This window comes from Hypanus sabinus, chromosome 6 (genome assembly GCF_030144855.1).
Source record: "Hypanus sabinus isolate sHypSab1 chromosome 6, sHypSab1.hap1, whole genome shotgun sequence".
In the NCBI taxonomy this organism is placed as follows: domain Eukaryota; kingdom Metazoa; phylum Chordata; class Chondrichthyes; order Myliobatiformes; family Dasyatidae; genus Hypanus; species Hypanus sabinus.
Genome location: NC_082711.1, coordinates 29064164 through 29088172, shown reverse-complemented (window position 1 = coordinate 29088172; position 24009 = coordinate 29064164). Strand labels below are relative to the sequence as shown.

General features: G+C 38.5%; 1 protein-coding gene across 1 annotated transcript in view; it reads left to right on the top strand.

Moving 5' to 3' along the window:
- Window positions 1-24009, top strand: part of ncapg2 (non-SMC condensin II complex, subunit G2) — a 119179-nt gene that overhangs the window by 80780 nt on the left and 14390 nt on the right. The window contains exons 18-25 of the mRNA XM_059971319.1: window positions 259-409; window positions 1220-1393; window positions 3941-4057; window positions 7105-7251; window positions 9320-9419; window positions 13732-13922; window positions 16814-16957; window positions 21021-21124. Coding sequence (XP_059827302.1) covers window positions 259-409; window positions 1220-1393; window positions 3941-4057; window positions 7105-7251; window positions 9320-9419; window positions 13732-13922; window positions 16814-16957; window positions 21021-21124 — 1128 coding nt within the window. The remainder of the gene's footprint in view (window positions 1-258; window positions 410-1219; window positions 1394-3940; window positions 4058-7104; window positions 7252-9319; window positions 9420-13731; window positions 13923-16813; window positions 16958-21020; window positions 21125-24009) is intronic.

Here is a 24009-nt window from a genome sequence, read left to right as displayed (position 1 = left end):
TGGGATCATCTACATATGTGTTCACTTCTGTGCAAATTTTTTCTGAAAGAAACATGTTATGATAGATATTGGTCTCTTTGTTTATTGGTAGTGAGTGATTAAACTACTTAATTAGCAAATTGTTCTCATTGTGGCAAATAAAGTCAACTAATTTGTTCTCTCATTTTGTAGATAACAACCAGGAAGATGTCAAATTGATGTACAAAAATTCATTTTCATGATTTTGATTATTTGGACCCTGTTAATCATCTCTTTCAGTTGTGGTGTTCTCTCAAAGTTAAGAAATTTGGATAAAGACGCTGATGAGAATAAGTATTCTTCATTGATAGACTGCCTATGTCAGTGGGGACAAGTCGGACATGTGGTTGAGCTGATTACTGATTGGCTGACAGATGGGCTTCCTCAAAAGGTCAGATAATTCTTTAAAAATTTTAAAGGCTTCATATACCAGAAGAATTTTTGTCACCAATTTTTCTTCATTAAAGAATAATAATGGAATGAAAATTGTAGCCTTGTACTCTAGGTTTGATTTAATTAGATCTTTAGAAGATGTAGAGTATTTCTGAGAGATTCAGAATACTGCAGATCAAAGAGAATATATAAATACCTAAATGTGAGGACAATCTTGACAAACAAGATGTCTAGTTTCCAGTAACATTGAACTTTCTAGTGTTAGTCTACCGTGTGTGTTTTGGAGCTGAGTATTTGGCGTTAAAATATTTATATATAGCCTCCCTTTGACCCTCTTGATCAGTTGTTTTCTGGTATAATTTAAATTTTACTGAAGTATATAACAGAAATTGAATTTATTTCAGAGTTACACCCGAATGAGTTGTGGCTTCTGTTGCTCCACACTTGTATAAATCTGGAAAAGAGTAGGGTACTCATTTGTTATTTTTATCCCATTGCCCTTCCTTCCTCATTGGTTACACTTCACATTTTAACCTGGAGACTGATATTCCAAAGAATGAAAACTATTTAAAATCGGTCATTAGTAAGAACATTCTACTGACTGGTGCCTCAAGAATATTTTTTTCTTTAGCGATAGGGAAATAGTAGTAATTAGTGATATAAATAATTATCATTGTTTAATGTTTAGGAAACATTAAGTGAGTTTTAGGATCTTTGCAATGTGCAAGAGTTATAAAATTGTGGTTACCTTTGACTTGTCAAATCATTGTTAGAAAGTAACAAAAGTAAATCTTGGTTCATCTTCCAGAGCAAAAAGATACAACCACGTAAAGTTCGAATCCAAGAAATGGTACAACCGAAACTGGAGTTGGCAATAAAATTTTTAGAATATATACTGACTAATATAATGAGTCGAGAATGCTTGTTGAATTTGCCGCAAAGAAAATTGACACAGCTTCTGAAGGCCTTGGCAGCTATGAAGGTAATTTAAAGAAAGGTTTAGTACTAATTCTTGGCATGCAACGTTGGAATACTGCAGCAACAATAATTATTTTATCTTGTCATAAAAATTATTGTGCACTTGACTTCCCATAGCATGACACAGGTGAAATCAGACTAAAATGGAAAGTTAATAGAAAGGATAATTGGGTGGAGAAAGGCTGTATGAGTAGAGGAGAGAGGACATGATGGAATTTATCTATGAGAATACGCTTCTACCCTGAGATAAAGACTCTTTCGCCCCAAGGCCAATTTATACTTCTGCGTCGAATCTACGCCATAGGTATGGCGTAGCCACGTACCCTACGCCATAGCCTGATGCACACCTCCCCAAAAATATAACTACGCATCGCGGTCACACAGACTGCAATAATTGTGATTGGTCCGCTTGGTAGCATTGCATTTCCAGTTGCTTCTTCTCCGCCAATATTTGAAATGCATTTTCTCGTCCATGTCTCTCAGTGGCTGGACAAGCACAGAAAATTTACCCTCCTTCTGCCTCAATCCGTTCAATGGTTGTATACACCATCTCTTCCGACGTCTTCTCTCTTTTCTGCGTTGCAGTAATTTCAATAAAAGTACTCTTGTTCAACGTTTATTAACTCCAACATGATGCGCTCAGTTTCAGTCACCATTGTTTGAAGTACACAAAGAAATTCAACACAGCAACACAGAAACCCCACCGCCAACTAGTGTTTTGGCAGTGAATTAGAGAGACACAGACACACCAACGCACAAGTATAAATGCTCACAACAGCGTAGAGCCTACGCAGAAGTATAAATCAGCCTGAAGAATGGCTTTCATGATTTTATAAACTTCTTTCACATTTCCACTTGGCCATTAGCACTTTTGAGAAAACAGTTCAAGTCTCTTTATAGCTGATAATCTCTTAATCCAGGCAACATCTAGTTAAACATTTTCTGTAATTTTTCCGAAGCCGGAGCATCCTTCCTGTAATGAAGCAATGCAAATTACACACGATACTCCAAGTGTGGCAAAACCAAAGTTTCATATAGCTACAACAGAGCTTGGAATTAGAATTGGAATTGGTTCATTATTGTCATATTTACCAAGATGCAATGGAAAATTTGTCTTGAGTACTGTTCATACAGATCAAATCACTTATACAATGCATTGAAGAAGAACAAGTTAAAACATTAATAGGATAGAGTGCAACAGCTACAGAAAAAGTGGAGTGCAGGTAAATAATGTGAAAGATCATTAACACATAGATTGTGAGATCAAGAGGCCATCTTACTGTACTAGAGAACCATTCAACAGTCTTAAACAGCTAAGAAGAATCTATCCGGGACCCTGGTGTTACGTGCTTTCAGGTGTTTGTATCCTCTACCCTTGGAAGAGGAGATAAGAGGGCATGTCAGGGATGGGTGAGGTCTTTGATTATGCTGGCTGCTTTTCTGAGGCAGTTATCAATTTTGTCTATGGAGGGGAGGCTGGTTTTCTTATTCTGAAACTCAATACCCTGAGCAATGAATGCAAGCATACTATATGTCTTCTTTCCCACCCTATTTACTTGCTTGGCCTGTTTCATGAACTATGAACTTGGATCCTAAGACCAGTCTATATATCTGATATATCTTGCAAGATGCAAGACCTCACATTTGCTCAGATTAAACTCCCATCTCCCATTTCTCTGCCCATATCTGCCATATCCTTTGATAGCTCTCTACCAGTTCACAACTCCCCCTTTGTTTTTTGTTGTCAGCAAACTTACTACCCATCTACATTTTCCTTCAAATAATTTATAGAGGCACTAGCGCTGCTCTCTGTGGAACACCATTGGTCATAGACATCGCCTAAAAAAGACCTTTCTATGGGCAAGCCAATTCTGAGTACAAACTATTGTTATTGTGGATCCCTAGTATCTTAATCATGTGGATTTGCCTATCATGAGGACCTTGTCAAATGCCTTATTTAAATCCCATGTAGAGAATATCCATTCATCGTACCTAGTCAACTCTTCAAAAAACACTCAATTGTTTTTTGTAAGACATGGAGGCTGTAAATAGATGCATGATTATAGTCACTGAAAATGCTATTGTGACTTTAATTAAAATTCATCTGGACATTTGTAGCTGGAGCCCTTGCTATATACTTCCCTCCATACCAGAACAAAGTGGATTTTCAAGTCTTATTTTTACTGTTAATGCTGTTTATTGATACTGATCTGAGGTAAAGTAGCAAATCCAATTTGTTTCCCAGAGGTGAAGTAGAATCAGAAGCAGGTTTATTGTCACTGACATAAGATGTAAAATTTATTTTCTGGCAGCAGCACAGTGAGAAAACATTAAAATCTATCTCATAACAAATAAATAGTGCAAGAAAAAAGAATAACAATTTAGTGTTCATGGGCTAATCAGAAACCTGATTGTAGAGGGAAAGAAGCTGTTCCTAACTTGTTGACTATGGATTTTCATAACTAGTTTCCATTTATTATTGTGTTCTATTAGTGGCAACTACTAAGTTGCTTAATTCTTGGTATAATCCTTGAGTTAACTTGTTTTCTAGGAACTCCTGGTTTCCTTTCTGAATACATCAGAAATGATGCTTCATGATATAAGTTTGGATACAGCGGTCAGGGCTTTTAGTTTACATTGTCGATTAACTATCCATTTACACAACAAGGTAAGTGACCTGTTTTAATGAAAATTGATTTAGAAGTAAGTTTCTTTTACTAAAAGCCTGAAGCAAATTTTCCCCTTGAAGATATTCTGAATGTGGTTTCAGCAGTAGGTAATGCAGTCTTAATGTAATTTAGTTGGATAACATATCAGTTTCCAGGTGAAATGCTTGAACTATGTTCTGGAAGCTGAAAATACCAGTATTTAATCAGATTTCTGCAAGCATCATCACATGACTCAAACTCTTCAGCTTTTATTTTATTGGTCGCAATGCAGAAGTGTATATTAAAACACAGAAAAATACAGTTGCTGCATATCATTTCGGGGGTAAGCAGCAGGGATAAAAGGGAATTAAAGTATGGAAGATAATTTAGCATTTTATTCTAGGTTCAACAAAAATTCAATTAACAATAAAGTCCAGAGAATATCATTCAGAAAAATCGGATAGGATGGATAATCTGTAAAATGTTTATTGTAAAAGCACAGCATTATAAATTATTCTGAACCTACTGTGTGATACCAGTATTTCTGGTGTCCAAGGCCACACATTTCCTTTTTTGATTTGGCAGACATATTTTGCTTTACACTATTTAGTCTTGATTGTTGCCGACCCAGGCACTACATTTAATTTCTTTATCAAGTAAAATATCCATTCATGACCAAAAAAGCTGGATAGTCTCAGCAGATGAGGCAACATCTGTGGAAAAAGAAAGAAAACTTTCAAATTGAAGATCTTTAATAAGATCTGAAAAAGGGAGAAAGCCAGTTTATTTCATTGAGCAGGATATGGGGAGGACAATGGGTGAACAAAGGGAACATTTGTCAGAGGGTGAAACAATGCAGATATTAAATGTGTATTTAAGATCCTTTGGTACTACCAGCTGCAAACTATTTATGTAAATAGCAAGGTTCCAACTAATGTTGGGCTACTTGTGTTAATCAGTGCCATTGATAATTTGTTGTTATTTATTGCAATGTTTCTGTCCCACAGAAGATTTATGATATTATTTCTCTGCTCTAATTCTGTTTTTCAGTCTTAGGAATTAGATTTAGTATCACCGTCATATGTTGTGAAATTTGCAGTACATTGCAAGGCATAATAATAAATACCGTGAATTATAGTAATAAAGTTAAATAAGTAGTGCAAAAAAAAAGCAGTGAGGTAGTGTTTATGGGTTCAAAGTCCATTCAGAAATCTGATGGCAAAGGGAAAGAAGCTGCTTCTGAATCACTGAGTGTGTGCCTTCAGGCTCCTGTATCTCCTTCCTGACGGTAGCAGTCGGAAGAGGGCATGTCATGGGCGATGGGGGTCCTTAATGTTGGATGCTGCCTTTTTGAGGCATTGCTCCTTTGAAGATCTCCTGGATGCTGGGGAGACTAGTGCCCATGATGGAGCTGACTGAGTTCACAACTCTGCAGCTTATTTTGATCCTGTACAGTGACCCCCCTCCCCCTTACCAGATGGTTAGAATGCTATCCACGGTACATTTGTAGAAATTTGTGAGTGTCTTTGGTGACATAACAAGCTCCTAATGAAATATAGCCATTGTCGTGCCTTCTTTATAACTGCATCAATATGTTGGGCCCAGGATAGGTCCTCAGAGATGTTAATGAATTAGTTGCAAAAGATCCTTTATTTAATTTTTCAAATTATATAGAATTCGTTAAGGATAAGTACTTTCTTATAAACAGAAGGAATTCTGCAGATGCTGGAAATCCAAAATTACACACACAAAATGATGGAATGCATTCTGCCTGACCTGCTGAGCTCCCCCCACATTTTGTCTGTTACTCTAATACACTCCAAGTTTGTCAGGTTCATAGTTAACAGAAACCAAATCATAATGAGCGAGATCACTCTGTTAACTGTCTCATGGATTTGATAGCGAATTGTCAGCTCTCTCCAGCCTAAGTGCCAGCCGGTTTCTGTGCAACTGACCTCTTAACTATCACTGGACTTAGTTATGAGTGTAAGCCTGGGGCAAATTTACTTCACAACTGTCCTCATAGGTCCACGTTACCCGAGATCGGTGGTCCTCAACCTCTGGGCTGCAGACCGATACTGGGCCGCGAAGCATTCAGGGGTGCAGCTGTAGTGCACCCAGCACATCTTTAAGAAAAAAGCCGAAATAAACAAGCTAATTAATTAGGTGTCATCCGGCACATAAATGTCGACCCGGATCTGTACTAGGCGGCATCTAATTAATTAGCTTGTTTATTTCAGCTTTTTTCTTAAAGATGCACTGGGTGTGCCCCTATTGCTGCACCCCTGCATGCTCTGCGGCCCGGAGGTTGGGGACCACTGCCCTAAGTGATGCTTCTGGTGCAGTCTCATCCATTTGAATGGAGTTACCAGTGGCAATCCAGGAGATAAATGGCAAGTCTGTCGTCTTTAAGTAAATCAATGTTAACATGATTTCTTCTTGAGTATTGTTAAAAAAGATTTCCATTGTTTTGAAATGGTGGAGAGGGCCTTCTTCCAGCAAGAGTTGTCAGGAGGATTTTTGTACATCCTTGCAGCTGAGTCTGGTTGCCAGCTTGAAATCTTGTTATAATTTGTACCAATGCAGTAGCAAAAGTTAAGTGTGTGACCACAATGAGGATAACAGGAGATGGATATTGGGAGTGATTAGGTGAAATAACAAAATTGAGGCATTAGTCAGATTGAATAGGATACGGTCTATAATTTTGCATAGTAGAACAAATAAAGTACAGAACAAAATGTTGATCCTTCCTTTCCAGTGACCTGATTGCCCAATGTAAATGGGAATGTTATAGCTATAGTGCATTGTATTCTTTAACAGGCCATTGAGGTTGTTTAATGGTAATGCAGTTTTATCCATAGTTAAAATCATGCATCTTCTGTTGTGAAATTTATATCCATTTGTTCTTTCAATATCTAAGAGGTTGTGAATTTTATGTTAAAAGAATTATATTTTTCAAAATTTGTTTAATTGTGTATTTGTATTTTAACAATATTTTAAAATGTTAACTTCTGTTGCAGATCTTTTTAGCATAAGACCTCACTTGTTTTCTAATTATTATTTCTAGATCTCTGCAGAAGATAGAAATTATCTTTTGATTCTTGAAGATAATGCAAGCTGGATTGATGAGAAAGTATTGCAGTTCATGCATATTCCAGGAAAGGAGATGGAGGTGTCAGAGCACCAAAGTCAGGTTGCAAAACAAGTGGTTGATGTAAGTTTGTCATTGTGAATTAGCAGAATTTAATTTTATTTATTTTACATTGATTTCAATCTAGTATAATGCTGAATGGTAGGTCAGATACAGAGATGCTGATATTCAGTGCATCTAGCTGATGTTTCTCAACTGAACTGCCAGTTAGCTGTCAATGTGACTCCGTTATTTTCAGTTCTCCTCATCAGTGAATGCTGTGCATCAAAGTTGATGCATTCTTCAGAAATTATTAATCAATAAGTTAAAGATTTGGTCATTTATGTTTAAGATATGAAGACTCATTACTACAAAAAAGTAACACAGATTTTTCCCTTGGGCATTATAGTCTATAAACTCGATAGATATTAAAAATGAGATTTTTAAGCTAAAGCTTCCACCACTCTTTCAAGCTGATGTCAAAGAGTCAATGCACAAAATAGGCTTCTGAAAGTTAATAAGAGATGTCCAGGGTGTCACTTGAGGAATTGAAAGGTGACTTAATTGAAATATAATATTCTGAGGTGTTTAAACTAGATGGATATGCATAGAATCTTCTTTCTTGTGGAAAATTATGGGCTGAAATCACTGTTCAAAATTTAAATGCGAAGCTGTCTATTTATAAGATAATAAGACATAGGAACAGAATTCGGCCCATCAAGTCTGCTCTGCCATTCAATCATGGCTGATCCTTTTTTCTCCCTCCTCAGCCCCACTCCCCAACCTTCTCCCTGTAACCTTTGATGCCATGTCCAATCAAGAACCTATCAAGCTCTGTTTTAAATACACCCAATGACCTGGCCTCCACAGATGCCTGTGGTAACAAATTCTACATATTTTCCACCCTCCAGCTAAAGAAGTGTCTCCACATCTCTGTTTTAAATGGATGCCTTTCTATCCTGAGGCTGTGCCCTCTTGTCCTAGATTTCCTCCACCATGGGAAACTTGCTTTCCACATCTACTCTATCTAGGCCTTTCAATATTCTAAAGGTTTCAGTGAGATCTCCCCACCCCTGATCCTTCTAAATTCCAGCAAGTACAGACCCAGAGCCATCAAATGTTCCTCATATGATAACCCTTTAATTCCTGGAATCATCTATTTGAACCTCCTTTGAACGCTCTCCAATGCCAGCACGTCCTTTCTTTGACGAGGAGCCCAAAACTGTTCACAATACTCAAGGTGAAGCCTCACCAGTGGCTTATAAAGCCTCAGCATCACATCCCTGCTCTTGTATTCTGGACCTTTTGAAATGAATGCTAATTGCATTTGCCTTCCTCACCACCGACTTTATGTCAGAGATGAGATTTTTTTCTTTAAGGGTGGTGTGTCATTGAATTCTGTTCTTCAGCATAGATGAGTTTTGTACATTCTTAATGTGGAGTTAGATTTCTGAAAAACAGGGTAAAAGGGTATAGGTAGGAATGTAACAATGATTCTGCAGTCAAGACAGCCATCATCCTATTAAATGGGACAATAGGTTTGAGGGGTCGACCCCTTCTGCTAATTTGTATGTTCTTATTTGGATTGTTGGATGTGGAAATACTGTAGACATGCTCTTTGCCTCAGGCAGAGGGAAGGAGGCAGGGTTGGTGGAACAGAGACTAGCAACTGGGAGATGAGGGTGAATGAAATTACGGCAGAAGGATAACTAAAGGCAGTGAGGTGATGCTGAGGACATGTGGACATTCATAGGGCAAAAAATCACTAGAGGGAATTGTATAGAGAATTATTTTTCCCTTTCAATTTTCTCTAAGGTCAGAATTATTTTAGTTTCCCATGTATATTAATTGTTGAATCTCAACTCCTTAAGTATTCGTTATCCATTCTGAAGACGTAACTTATTAGTAGCCCCAGATATGCTTTGAATTCTTTTACTTACAGTCTTGTTTAAATCCTAGCCTACAGGTGATTTCCATTCCTAGTTTTCTCTTTAAAAACAAAACATTTTTACGATAAATAATTTAAATAATGTTGGCAAATACAAACATTTGTACAGCTATCTAAAGATGAAAGTTCCTTTTTATTTCTTACCTGATATTTGCAAATTGAATAGAATTGTAGGAATACCAATCATGTTTTTCCTTTATTTAGATGTACCTCTCGGTCTGCAAGGATATTGTTATGGTGGGTGCCTCTGACAGGAAATTCCAGGCTCAATTGCTGGGATTTGCTGTTGCTGTGATGAATACAGGTAATATGTTTATAACTCCTTTCTTTGTTTCTTTATCATATCCAGTTCATGTGTCACAGTTTGATCATTCTCATAATAAAGGTAATGTCTGGACTGTTGAGCACCTCGAGATGCTCTGAGGTAATTATCAATAATAAGAATATACACCAGTAACAAGGAAGAGAGCAGTCATCATTGCCCTTTATATTCCTGTTACAATCTGACCATTCCTTGAGTTCTTCTCCCACCATCAACTGTGTAATCTAGGAGAATCAAACAAGAATTTTCAATAAACCAATGAGTAATTCAAGTAGCAAGAAGTTCTGGAATAACAGAAATTGCAACAAGCATGAATATTAGAAGCGTATAGGACTCCACAAAGGATTAGCAACAAATTGATAAAGAGAGGCCATCTCTGAAAATGTCTAAAGGATGGCTGTCCTTGGGAGCTGAACTTCCAAGTATATATGGCATATTGGAAAAATAGAATAGTAGGCAGAGCAGGTGGAGTGGCTCTGTGTATAAGAAATAATATTAAATTATTAGAAAGAGATGACATAGAATTGGAAGGTGTGGAGTCTCTACGGCTTGAGTTAAGAAATAGCAAGGGTAAAAGAACCCTAATGGCAGTTGTATACAGGCCTCCAAGCAGCAGCCGAGATGTGGATTAGAAATTACAGAAGGAGATAGAAAAGGCGTGTCAGAAAGGCAATGTCATGATAATTGTTGGGTGTTTTAGCATGAAAGTGGATTAGGAAAACCAGGTTAGTACTGGACCTCGAGAGAGAGAATTTATAGAATGTCTAAGGGATGGCTTTGTAGAACAGCTTGTTGTTGAGCCCACTAGGGGATCGGCTGTGCTGGATTGGGTGTTTTGCAATGATCCAGAGGTGCTAAGAGAGCTTAAGTTTTAAGGAATCCTTGGGGAACGGTGATCACAGTATGATCGAGTTCACATTGAAATCTGAGAGGGAAAAAATACAATTCAATGTGTCGGTATGTCAGTTAAATAAGGGAAATTACAATGGCATGAGAGGGCAACTGACTGAAGTTGCCTGGAAAGGGACATTTGCAGGAAAGACAGCAGAACAGCAATGGCTGGAGTTACTGCAAAAAATGAGCAAAGTGCAAGACCGATATAATCCAAATAAGAAGAAATTTTTAAAGGGAAGAAGGACACTACCGTGGCTGACAAGTGAAGTCAGAGCCAAAGTAAAAGCAAAAGAGAAGATATGAGGAAGCCAGAGCTAGTGGGAAGATAGAGGTTTGGGAAGCTTTAAAAAACTTGCAGAAGGAAACTAAGAAGGTCATTAGGAAGGAAAAGATGAATTATGAAAGGAAGGTGGCGACTAATATCAAGATACAGTATAAAAAGTTATTTTAAGTATGTAAAGGGTAAAAGAGAGTCGAGGGTAGATATAAGACCAAAAGAAAATTATGCTAGGGATATTGTAATGAGAGACGCAGAGATGGCAGAGGAACTGAATGTGTATTTTGCATCAGTCTTCTCAGTCTTCACAGTGGAAGACATCTGCAGATAATGGACATTTAAGAGTGTCACGTAAGTGAAGCTTGTGCAGTGAAAATTACAGCTGAGAAGGTACTCAGGAAGCTTAATGGTCTAAGGGTGAATAAATCTCCTGGACCTGATAGAATGCACCCTTGGAGACCACACTTGAAGTATTGTATGCAGTTTTGGACTCCTTATTTTAGAAAGGATATACTGACATTTGAGAGGGTTCAGAGAAGATTCACAAGAATGATTCCAGGAATGAAAGGGTTACTGTATGAGGAACACCTGGCAGCTCTTGGGCTGAATCCCTTGGAGTTTAGGAGAATTAGGGAGGGATCTCATAGAAACATTCCAAATGTTAAAAGGCCTGAACAGATTAGATATGGCAAAGTTATTTCCCATAGCAGGGAAGTCTAGGACAAGAGGACATGACTTCAGGATTGAAGGACGTCCATTTAGAACAGAGATGTGGAGGAATTACTTCAGTCAGAGGGTGGTAAATCTGTGGAATTTGTTGCCATGAGCATCTGTGGAGGCCAAGTCATTGAGTGTACAGTCGGCCCTCCTTATCCGCGAGGGATTGGTTCCGGAACCCCTCGCGGATACCAAAAAACGCAGATGCTCAAGGCCCTTATTCAACCTGCCTCAATGTGGTGGACATTAGGACCCGGCGGTGGAGCTCCGTTCATGAAAATAATCAGGATCACGATTGAAAATAAAGTGGAAATAATAAAGCGATTGGAAAGAGGTGAAACGCCATTGGTAATTGAAAAAGCATTAGGCTACGTCAGTCAACGATCAGAACAATTTTAAAGGATAAAGTCAGAAAGGCCCTGCCCCGATGAAAGCTACAATTACAGTCGGCCCTCCTTATTTGCGGGTTCCACATGCGTGGATTCGACCAACTGCAGATCAGGAAAACCGGCAAGTTCTTTCTCCAGCACTCGTTGTTTGAGCATGTACAGACTATTTTTTCTTGTCATTATTCCCTAAATAATACAGGAAAACAACTATTTACATAGCATTTACATTGTATTAGGTATTATAAGTAATCTAGAAATGACTTAAAAGTACAGGCAGGCTCCACGTTATGAATGAGTTCTGTTCCTGAGTCCATCTTTAAGTCGGATTTGAAGTCGGAACAGGTACATCCTGTATTACATCCGGTTTTTCTTAGTATATAGTACGTATTTTACCTTTCTATGCATATAAAACACTTGAGAAACCTATGTATTTCAATAATTAAACCACTGCGTTGCTTAGTAATAACTGTAGCTTTCATCGGGGCAGGGCCTTTTACATGCTTCATTAAAATTGTTCCGATCGTTGACTGACTACCCTAACGCTTTTCCAATGACCGATAGCGTTTCATCTTTTATCGATCGCTTTATTACTTCCACCTTATTTTCAATTGTGATCTTGATTATTTTCATGAACAGAAACACTGTGGATTCAGAGGGCTGCACTGCCGGGTCATAATGTACACCGTACTGAAACAGGTTAAATAAAGTCCGGGGTTCCGCTGGGTCCTAAAGACCACTGAACTGAGACAGGTTAAATAAGGGACTTGAACATCCACGCTTTTTAGTATCCGCGGGGGGGGGGGGGGGATCTCAGAACCAATCCCCCGCGGATAACGAGGGCCAACTGTATTACTAAGCAACACAGTGGTTTAATTATTGGGTTTTGCGGCACGGATGGAGAGCGCACTCGATAGTGGTCTGTCACTGGATTGAACTTGGGAACTTTTGTTCCCAAGCCCTGCGCTGAAACATACGTTCTTAAGTGTTTTATATGCATAGAAAAGTAAAATATAATCTATATACTAAGACAAAACGTTTGACTAACTGATGCTAAATAATACTGGATGTACCTGTTCTGACTTCCGATTTTTTTGATCCCGATCCACGATAACCCACGCACATCCACCCATATACTTTAAATCATCTCTAGATTACTTATAATACCTAATACAATGTAAATGCTATGTCATGACAAGAAAAAAAAGTCTGCAAATGCTCGAACAACAAGTGCTGGAAGAGCACTTCCAGGTTTTCTCGATTCGTGGTTGGTTGGATTCACGGATGAGGAACTCGTGGATAAGGAGGGTCGACTGTACTTAAGGCAGAGATAGATAGATTCTTGATTAGCCTGGGCCCCAAAGGGTATGGGGGGAAGGCAGGGGAGTGGGGACGATTGGAAGCATTGGATCAGCCCATGATTGAATGGCGGAGCAGACTTGATGGGCCAAATGGCCTACCCGTGCTCCTATATTTTACGGTCTTATAAAGGCAAGATGAGAGTAAATTGGTCACAAATATAAAGTTGTACCATTCATAGTTCTATAGTGACATAAAAAGATGAACACTTGGCCTTGTGAGTCCTCTCCATCTGCAAGAATTTACAGTGGGGAATTAAACAACTGCTTTGTGTCTCTGGAAAGAACTTTAAAAATAATCTGTCAGAAACACCTGAGAATGGCAAGTCCATGAGCATCAGGTAATGGGATTTAAAAAAAGCAATTGTTTCACATAAAAAGTATAATTTCTACAACATGACTAAAAGAGGAAAAATAGCAATACATATCACACAGTAAATTATTTCAAAAATTGATTCTTTGAAATTTGAAACTGCTCATTACACTTCATGCAAGTGACTTAGTTTTTATTCGTTTTGTGAGTAGCCTTGTGTATCCTTTTGTGTTTTATGATCAATATTAGTTTCTCCAAGTAACCGTAATTTGAATTATATTTCCAAATAACTGTTCTTTCTCAGGATCTTGAATGTTTGCTCCTTCCTACCTCTGCTTCCTTATTTCAGAAAAAGGAATCTTTAGTTTACCATTAGTGATATCCATTCTGAAAGAGATTGCAGTGGACTGCCTATCTCAGGACATCTGCAACACCAGTGATAACAGCAAAGAAATACTCAACATTATCCAGAAAGTATTCCATAAAATTCTTGAAAACCTGGCTCGGAGTTCAAAAAAAAACCAGGCAGAAGCTCTGCAGGTATAAATCTATAATGTATTTTATTCTAAGTATTTATTTAGTGAATTAAAATGTAAACATTGATAATGTATTGCAACTTTCTGTAAAATTTCAGCTTGTTTCTTGGTGTAAGAAGTAAATTTGTCATTTACAAATTTTGCCATTATCATTCTTGGCAAAGTAACTATGAAGACAGTAAAGGAATTGATGATGCCTTTCATGATATCAAACTCAAGATATGCCTAAATACTCAATATAATTATATTTTGAACACTGGTTTTTGAATAGCCTAAACAGTAAAACGTATATAGAATCCTTGGGGATTATTTGAGGACTGAGAAAGAGTCTCTCATACCTATTATCTACCATTTGGAAGAGCAACAACATCTGTTGCATGGGACTGCTATCTGCAATTTCCCATTCAAGGATCTCCCAGTTTGGAGAAGTGTCATCACAGTCACTCAAAGGTTCATTTTAATATCAGAGAATGTATAAATCCTGAAATTCTTACTCTTTACAGACAACCACAAAAGAAGAAACCCCATAGAAAGTATGATAAAAGCAACAAAACCCTGAAGCCCCCCTCCCACTCCCTTTGCACAAGCAGCAGCAGAAACATTGACCCCCCCCACCCCCACTTGTGGCAGCAGAAGCATAGACCCCCACAACCCCACCATGCAAGCAACAGCAAAATCCTCCTAAAGAGACTTTAATCCAGAGTCCATCAAAACTACAGTCTGTAACCCAGCATTTTATTGTAAGACCATAGGACATATGAGCAGAATTAGACCTTTTGGTTCACCGAATCTGCTCTGCAGTTTCATCATGGCTGATCCAATTTTCCTCTCAGCCCCAACCTCATTCCTTCTCACCATATCCCTTCATGCCCTGACTAATCAAGAATCTATCGATCTTCACCTTAAATATACGTAAAACTTGGTCTCCGCAGCCACCAGTGGCAGCGAATTCCACAGATTTACCACTTCCTGGGCTAAAGAAATTCCTCCTCATCTCAGTTCTGAAAGAACACCCTTCTGTTCTGAAGCTGTGTCCTCAGGTCCTTGCCTCTCTCACCTTAACTACTTCTTAACTACTTCTCCTCTCTACACCTTAAACTACTGCACAGTGTCTCGTCATCTTCAGAAGTTTTCCGATGACTTTGCCATAGTTGGATGCATCAGCAAGGGAGATGAGGCTGAGTACAGGGCTAAGGTGGGAAACTTTGTCACATGGTGTGAGCAGAATCATCTGCAGCTTAATGTGAAAAAGACTAAGGAGCTGGTGGTGGACCTGATGAGGACTAAGGCACCGGTGATCCCTGTTTCCATCCAAGGGGTCAGTGTGGACATGGTGGAGGGTTACAAATACCTGGGGATACGAATTGACAATAAACTGGTCTGGTCAAAGAACATTGAGGCTGTCTACAAGAAGGATCAGAGCCACCTCTACTTCCTGAGGAGACTGAGGTCCTTTAACATCTTCTGGACGATGCTGAGGATGTTCTATGAGTCTGTGGTGGCCAGTGCTATCATGTTTGTTGTTATGTGCTGGAGCAGCAGGCTGAGGGTCGCAGACACCACAGAATCAACAAATTTATTTGTAAGGCCAGTAATGTTGTGGGGGTGGAACTGAACTCTCTGATGGTGGTGTCTGAAAAGAGGATGCTGTCCAAGTTGCATGCCATCTTGGACAATATCTCCCATCCACTCCATAATGTACTGGTTAGGCACAGGAGTACATTCAGCCAGAGACTCATTCCACTGAGATGCAACACTGAGCGTCATAAGAAGTCATTCCTGCCTGTGGCCATCAAACTTTGCAACTCCTCCCTCGGAGTGCCAGACACCCTGTGCCAATAGGCTGGTCCTGGACTTATTTCCACTTGGCATAATTTACTTATTATTTCATTATTTATGGTTTTATATTGCTATATTTTCCTTAGTTGGTGCAACTGTAACAAAACCCAATTTCCCTCAGGATCAATAAAGTACGTCTGTCTGTTTAAACATCCATTCTATCGAGGTCTTTTAACATTTGATAGGTTTCAATTAAGTCACCCCTCAGTCTTCTGAATTCCAGCGAATACAGGCCCAAAACCATAACCACTCTTCATATGACAAGCCATTCTATTCTCGAATCACTTTCATGAACCCTCTTTGGGCCTTTTCCAGTGTCAGTACATCCTTTCTAAGTTAAGGGGGGCCCAACACTGTTCATAATACTCAAAGTGAGGCTTCACTACTGCTTTATATGATTCAGCATTATATCCTTCCTTTTATATTCTAGTCCACTTGAAATGAATGCTAACATCGCATTTTCTTTCTTTACCACTGACTCAACCTGCAAATTTACCTTTACAGAATCCTGCACAAGGATTCCCAAGGCCCTTTGATCCTCAGATTTTGTAATTTTTTTCTCCATTTAAAAAATAGTTTGTCCCTTTATTTCTTATACTGAAGTATATGACCATACACTTCCTGACACTGTATTCCATCTGCCATTTCTTAGGTTCTCCTAATCTACTGTAAGCCTGTCTGTAGCCTCTTAACTTCCACAAAACTACCTGCCCCTCCACCTCTTTTTGTATTGCCTGCAAACTTTGCAACAAAGCCATCAATTCCATCATCCTAGTCATTGTTGTATAATGTATAATAAAAAGGTACAGTAAATAGCTAACATTTTGAAAAATATATTTTATTTTAGCTATTCTCTGCACCTTTTTATAATATTTTTAATTACCTAGGTTCATGGGCCCAAATACTTAAAAAATCTATTGTTTTATTTATATTATATGTATTTATATTATATGTACACACACAACATATATACATATACTGGTGTATCATGAACAATATCATGAAGAATTCGTATGTCCACTGGATGATAGAACTATTGACACTTCTTTGTTAAAGGTTTTGACATCTATTCAGTTGGTGCTTGGAGAATTCATCAGCACTGTTGAGAACTGGCAAGGTGTTCATGAAGCACTCCATCAAGATATGTTCTCAACACTTCTGGCTGCAATGCTGGCAGAAACTGTTCATGCTCTAAAAAAGGTGAGCTTAAAGGTGGATTTCATTGCTGACATTTCCTTTATCTGATACACCCTTTTGATCATTCAGCCAAATTGTGGCCCATCATGCAATGTTAAATTGTCAAAAAAAAAGTTATGTCCTTGGGGTATGGTTTTAGAAGCTGGTTGATACACTTGGAAAAACTGTTCATTAGACATGAGGCTTCTTGATGGACAGCATTTTTACGGATTCCTATTTTACCCCCAAGCAACTTAAACTATGATATTGTTTGATAACCAAGAAATAACTCGTGTAAGGCACCAGATCAGATGGGTGTTGTGTTTCTCTGCAATCATGATATTTGTGATATGTTGGTTTCTTATTGTGTTGCTTGTAGAAAGTTGATATCTTTTGTTTACTTATGTATAAATATATCTGAGAGATAATAGCTTCAATTCAATACAAATTAGTCATTTATTTCATTTCTGTGATTTGTTACATAGCCCAACTTTCTGCTATGTAGAACAAGTTATAGAAAGTAATATTCTAAAAGAATTGGGCAGTGTGGTTGAATAGCTTGTTCTCAATGCACTTTCAGAATCCGATGATGCAAAACTATAGCATCCCACTATAGCGGCATTATAGATCGAAGGAAAGCTTCAGCATAAGACTCCAAAAACAACTTCTTAGATTACTTTTCTGATGTATTTTAGGCACATACTTGAATCAGCTTTCTGCCTTTTATTAAATAGAAACTGTTGTTAACAATTTTCAACAACTCAATGCTCTACAGCCCCTCCTCTTGTTGAACTATCTATATGTTGATTTAAGAAACCCTCCTGGGTACACCTAACAAATTTTGCCCCATCAAAACCTCTTATACTATGTAGTTACCAACTTGTATTTGGGAAGTTAAGGTCCTCCATGACAACAACCTTATTGTTTTTGAACCTTTCATTAATCTACCAGCATATCTGTTCCTCAATGGCTATTGGGTGTCTGTAGTGCAATCCCATCAAAATGATTGCACCCTTCCTATTTTGAATTCTACCCATAATAGACTGTTGGTGAGCCTTCCATTATGCCCACTCTGAGTGATATTGTCCCCGGTCAGAAGTGCAACTCTGTCCTCTTCCCCCACCTTCTATCTGGCTCTCTATCTTTTCTAAAATATTGAAAAGTTGAGACATTGAGCACTCATTCCTGTTCCTCTCTCAACCAAGTCTCTGTTGTGGCCACAACATCATAGTTCCATGTACTGATCCATGCTCCAAGTTCATCACCTTTACCCATATTACCCCTAGCATTAAAATGCACACATTTCAAACTACCCATCCCATGGTATCTATTACTTTACTCTTGCCTGTTTTTGCTGTCCTTCTTTTTCTCCATCCCTCCACCTGCTGACCTGCTGCATTGGTTCCTCTCTCCCTGCCAAACTAGTTTAAACCCTCCCGAGTAGCACTAGCAAACCTGTGAACATGAAGAAAATAGAGGGATATAGATCATGTGCAGATAAATAGGATTAATTTTATTTGGTTTTGTGGCTAGCATTGACTTAGTGGACCAAAGGGCCTGGTCCTGTGTTCTATGTTCTAATCTCGGATGGATAGGTGCGTGGCAGATGAAACCAAGATGAAGAGGTTAAAGACTATTGGTAATGAGGGATGGATAGGGTAAACAAAGTGATTGAGACTCTGACTTGCCTCTAGAAATGGGAAAGCAATGTGGTGGGGGGGGGGTACCTGAATTTGGAAAATTTCAATATTCATACTATTCTTCAAGTTTTTGTTTACATTTGCTTACTTTTTTTTATTAGTTGGAATGTTGATACAAACAAACCTCTGACTGATGCTTGTTTATAATTTGAATTAGAGAACAGATCACAGTGTCTGTGATCCAGATCCCAATATCTGTATTCCTTCATTCATTCCATTTCATTTCCTTTCTCAGTAGGAGACATTCCTGTGTTAGACAGGTCTCTAACTCTGCTAGCAGGATGAGAGTATTGTAATGAATGACAACTGTTCAAGGGCATTGGCCTTTAAGAAAATAAATTGTAACAAATATCTGTATATAAACCTAAGTTATGGCTTTTTCAAGGTTATTCGTATTTTTCTTTGTACAAAGCAGTATTTACATAAATTAGAAACACTACCTCCTATACCTTAATGCTGGGAAAAACATTTCACGTATTGTAACCTATTTAAAAATGTGATGTTATAATTGCAGGCAAGTGCTCATCAATCACTTTAAGTGGTATTACCTAGATTTTATTGTATCAAGTAAATGGAACAATGAATTACCCTGAGACCTCTTGGTCCTTTTTTATTGTTACCATTTTATAAGAATATATTCCTAATTCCCATCATAAACAAAATTGTTGTGCACCTAGCTGTCCTTTATTTAGGGAGCAGTTGTAGAGTCACTAGGAGAAAAAGACTGAGGATCTGCATAAAACTGGACAGCAAGCTAGTCATCCTCAATCTTGAGGGATTACTGAAGAAGGATTTCTGAGTTTATGCTGGTTTATTTGTAGTTATTACAAACTTGCCTTCATTATGAAGGTGGCCACAATTACAGCTTCTCTGACATATCTGGAAGAATATCCTCTTCCCATATGTAAATAATGAGCCTGTGTATTTGCCATTGAAATTTTCACCTCTGATTTCAGTGGTTGTACAATCTTCCCCTGAGGTCTTGTTAATTTTGTTTTAGTTAGAATGTGTTCTTTTTGATGACTTGTCAATCAGGAATGGTGGCAAAATGGGACTGAATGGGATGCTGTGAAATGGGGGCATGGGCACTGAGGGATTGTGTCTCAGTTGAGGAGGTCTTCCCTCCTGCAAATGCTGGCAGTCTCTTGGTTTTTGATAAGTTTATTTATGTTCTTGGATCTCAATGGGCTGGGGCCTTGGGCCCTGAGGCTATGGGTGACTTTGACAGTGCTGAAGAATCTCTGCTGTCAGTAGGGTACTGAGTTTCATGTACAACTTCCACCATGTGTTCTTTAGTTCGTGGGTCTTCTACTGGGCTTTTGCCTTCCGGTGCCTGTGGAGGTATTTGTTTTCTCTTGAGGAATGATGGAGCCTGAAAACCAAGAACACCTTGCTTCAAATGGTTAATTAGCTCCATGATCTGGTCATTATGATTAAACCAAACTTGCTTCATATTGACAAAGAAGCTATTAATGATGATCGATTTCAGGTTTTGAGAACCTAGAGCACATGTATCAGGAGTGTACGCATTAGAAGCAATACAAAATAACCAAACATATGTCTGATCATGCTTCTCAGTTCCATCTGTGGAAGAATGTGTGGTTTCTAAATTGGCTTCCTAAGTCACATCAGGACCCTTAAAATAAGATTGCAAGCAACTTATTCTCGATATCGAGGGACTACCTAAGAAGTCATTATTTTTATATGCAAAAACTAACTACAAGTAACCCCCACATTACTATGTGAGAATTGTATTCCTGGAAAATGTACTCATCACAATTTCTCATGACATGAAACTACACCATACGAACATGCTTCAAGAAATGCGAGTTGAAGGAAAATTGATTTTTTTATTTTATCACAAATTCCTTGAAAACGAATTTTATTCTGCATTTCAAAATGTTGGTTAGTGACTTGTGAATTATCAGAGCAAATTTCAATAACCCAAAATCATAATGCAAGGGCTGCCTGTATAAATTTCCATGTATGAAAAATTCCATATAAGTCTGCAATTTTGAATAAAATTTATCTGAACATGTATCATTTATAAAGATTCACAACAATAATATATCTGTATGTTTGTTTATTAAAGTAAGTTGCATTTTTAAAGATTGTAGTATGTTGAAAATTCTGCATGAACTATTCTGTATTGTAATGACCTGTACAAATTGATTAATTTGACTACTTATTAATAAGTGGGAAAATTGTTACAGCTTTATATTTTGTAGGCAAGAGTCTAAGATCACAATTGCAAATATTTCTAAGTTAGTTAAAATAAGTTATTCTGTGTGTGTAGTAATAAAAGCTGCCATAAGCATGGTTACATGTATGAAGTTAGAAAACTTTCTTTTTGCATCTAATTCTTCAACATGTGCTTACAAATTCAGAAATCAGACACAGATGACATCACTCCACCAGAAGCCCCAAGTGATCTGCCAGTACTTTCAAACTACTTGATGGCTATTGTGCTGAAGTATCCCAGTGTAATGAGGTAAGGGTACACTAACAGGGAACTGGTAATTCTGGACCTTTTTTGGACTCTTGGCAATATTACTGCATTTTTTCTTGTTTTTGAAAACTGTTGAATTACACCAGTGGAACAAGAATGCTTTTGTTCTTCTTCACTCACTCTTGTATATCAAAAGAAGGTGATTTGTTGCTGAACTAGAATATGGCAATGACACAAAAGGGAAATCTGAGCCATCAAATATTAAAGAAAGGCACATAGTTGGGCAGAATGCGTACCAAGATAATCATATGCTACACACATTCCATAGCTTGACTGCATTTCAGGAAATCTGATCATCTGGCTGTCCTACTTGCTTACAGGCAGGGACTAGAGAATAAGTCTACAGAGGGAAGAACAACAAAGAGGTGGTCACAAGAGGCAGAGGAGCAGCTTTGGGCCTGCTTCAAGTTGGTGGACTGGGCCATGCTTAAGGACTCATCAGAGGATCTGAACAAATACTCCATGGTTGTCCAAATTTTATAAAGTCAGTTGTGGAGAATTTCAACCCCACAATATCGTTCAATCTTTCTCAACCAAATCCCCGAGTGAACCAAGAGATCTACAATTTGCTGAGGAGCATATCAGTGATATTCAGGAATGGTGGCTTAAGTAAAATACACTTATGACCTCCGGAAAGCCATCTCACATGTGAAGTGACAATTCTGGACGAAACAAATCACAGAAGGTTGTTCAACAGCTGTGTAGAGCTTGATTGCTATGACCTCCTGCGAAGTAAAACCAAGTGAAATGTGGCAACAAGGTTTCACTCCAAGATGAGCTCAATGCCTTTTATGCTTGCTTTGACCAACAAAACGTGGAGACACCTTTTGAAATATCACAGCCCTGTTGACCCTGTGATTTCAATCTCTGAGGCTGATGTGAGAGCATCCTTCAGGAGGGTGAACCCACAGAAAGCATCTTGCCCAAATGGGGTACCTGGCCGAGTACTGAAGACCTGTGCTGATCAACTGGCTGGAGTGTTCACTAATATCTAACCTCTTGCTTAAGCAGTCTGAGTTACCCACGTGCTCCAAACAGGCTTCACTTGTACTGGTGCCCAAGAACAACATGGTAACCGGCCTCAGTAACTTTTGTCCAGTAGCACTTACATCCACGATGATGAAGCATATGAACCCCTGCCTAAGGAGCATCTGCTCCAATTTGCCTACCGTTACAATAGGTCAAAGGCAGCTGCCACTTAATTGCTTCTTCACTCAGCCCTGGAACATCTGGACAATGTAAGTGCATATGTACATCAGGATACTCATAATTGACTACAGCTCTGCGTTCAATACTATCATCTCCTCAAAACTAGTCAATAAGCTCCAAGATCTAGCCTTCCATACCTCCTTGTGCAATTGGATCCTTGATTTCCTCACTTGCAGATCCCAGTCAGTTTGGATTGGCAACAACATCTCTTCACAATCACCGTCAACACAGGTACATCTCAGGGCTGTGTGCTTTGGCCCCTTCTCTACTTACTTTATACTTATGACTGTGAGGCTAGGTGTAGCTCCAATGCCATATTTAAGTGTGCTGAAGACTGAATCAAAGGCAGTGATGGATCAGCGTATAGGAGGGAGATTGAAAATCTGTCTGAATGGTGCCACAAAAACCTCTCACTCACTGTCAGCAAGACAAAGGATTTGATTATTGATTAAAGGAGGAGGAAGCTGAAGGTCCAAGAGCCAGTCCTCATCAGGGGAACAGAGGTGGAGAGGGTCAGTGACTTTAAGTTCCTTAGTGTTATAATTTTAGAGGATCTGTCCTGGGTCCAGCATGTAAGTGTTATCACAAAGAAGGCATAGCAGTGCCTATACTTAGAAATTTATGAAGATTCAGCATTTCATCTTTAACTTTGACAAATTGCTATAGATGTGTGGTGGAGAGTATACAGACATTGTATCACAAACTGGTATGGAAGCACCATTGCCCTTGAATGGAAAAGCATACAAAAAGAAGTGGATATAGCCCAATACATCACATGTAGAGCACATCCCACCACTGAGTCAATTATGAGGGTTGCTTTCGCAGAAATGCAGCATGCATCATCAAAGACCCTTTCCATCCAGGCCATACACTCTTCTCACTGCTCCCATCTGGAAGAAGTACAGGAGCCTCAGAACTCACATTACCAAGTTCAGGAACAGATATTAACCTTCAACCATCAGGCTCTTGAAGAGGGGATAACTCCACTCAACCTCACTCACCGGAGCTAATTCCATAACCTATGAGCTCACTTTCAAGTACTCTACAACTCAGGTTTTCGATATTTATTGCTTATTTACTTATTATTATTATTATTATTTTATTTTACTTTTTGTATTTGCATAGTTGTCTTTTGCATGTTCATTGTCCGTCTTTGTTGTGTGCATTTTTCATTGATTCAATCATGTTTCTTTGTATTTACTGTGAATGCCTGCAGGAAAATGAATCTCAGAGTAGTATATGTTGATATATATGTACTTTGATAATAAATTTACTTTGAACTTCAAAAAATTGTCAAAGAACTGCAAGGGAGCGGAACAGTCCTTGACCTATGCAAGACCTTTCACTGCTCACTTGAAAGACTGTAGGAATAGATATTTGTAGTTGAGGAATGAACATCAAGTCAAGTCACTTTTATTGTCATTTCGACCATAACTGCTGGTACAGTGCATAGTAAAAATGAGACTGTAGCGGTGTGCTACAAACAGCGCTAAAATTACGACACGGAGTCGGTAACTGCAGTCGAAGGAAAAACTTTATTCGAAAACTTCAGCCTCACTTTTAAGCCTCTGTCAACCGGCCCCCCATGGCGAAGAGGCTCCAAAGCTCTGTGCTCGCAAACCCCCGTAGGCTATCTAATTGTGAGTCGGTTCGCATAC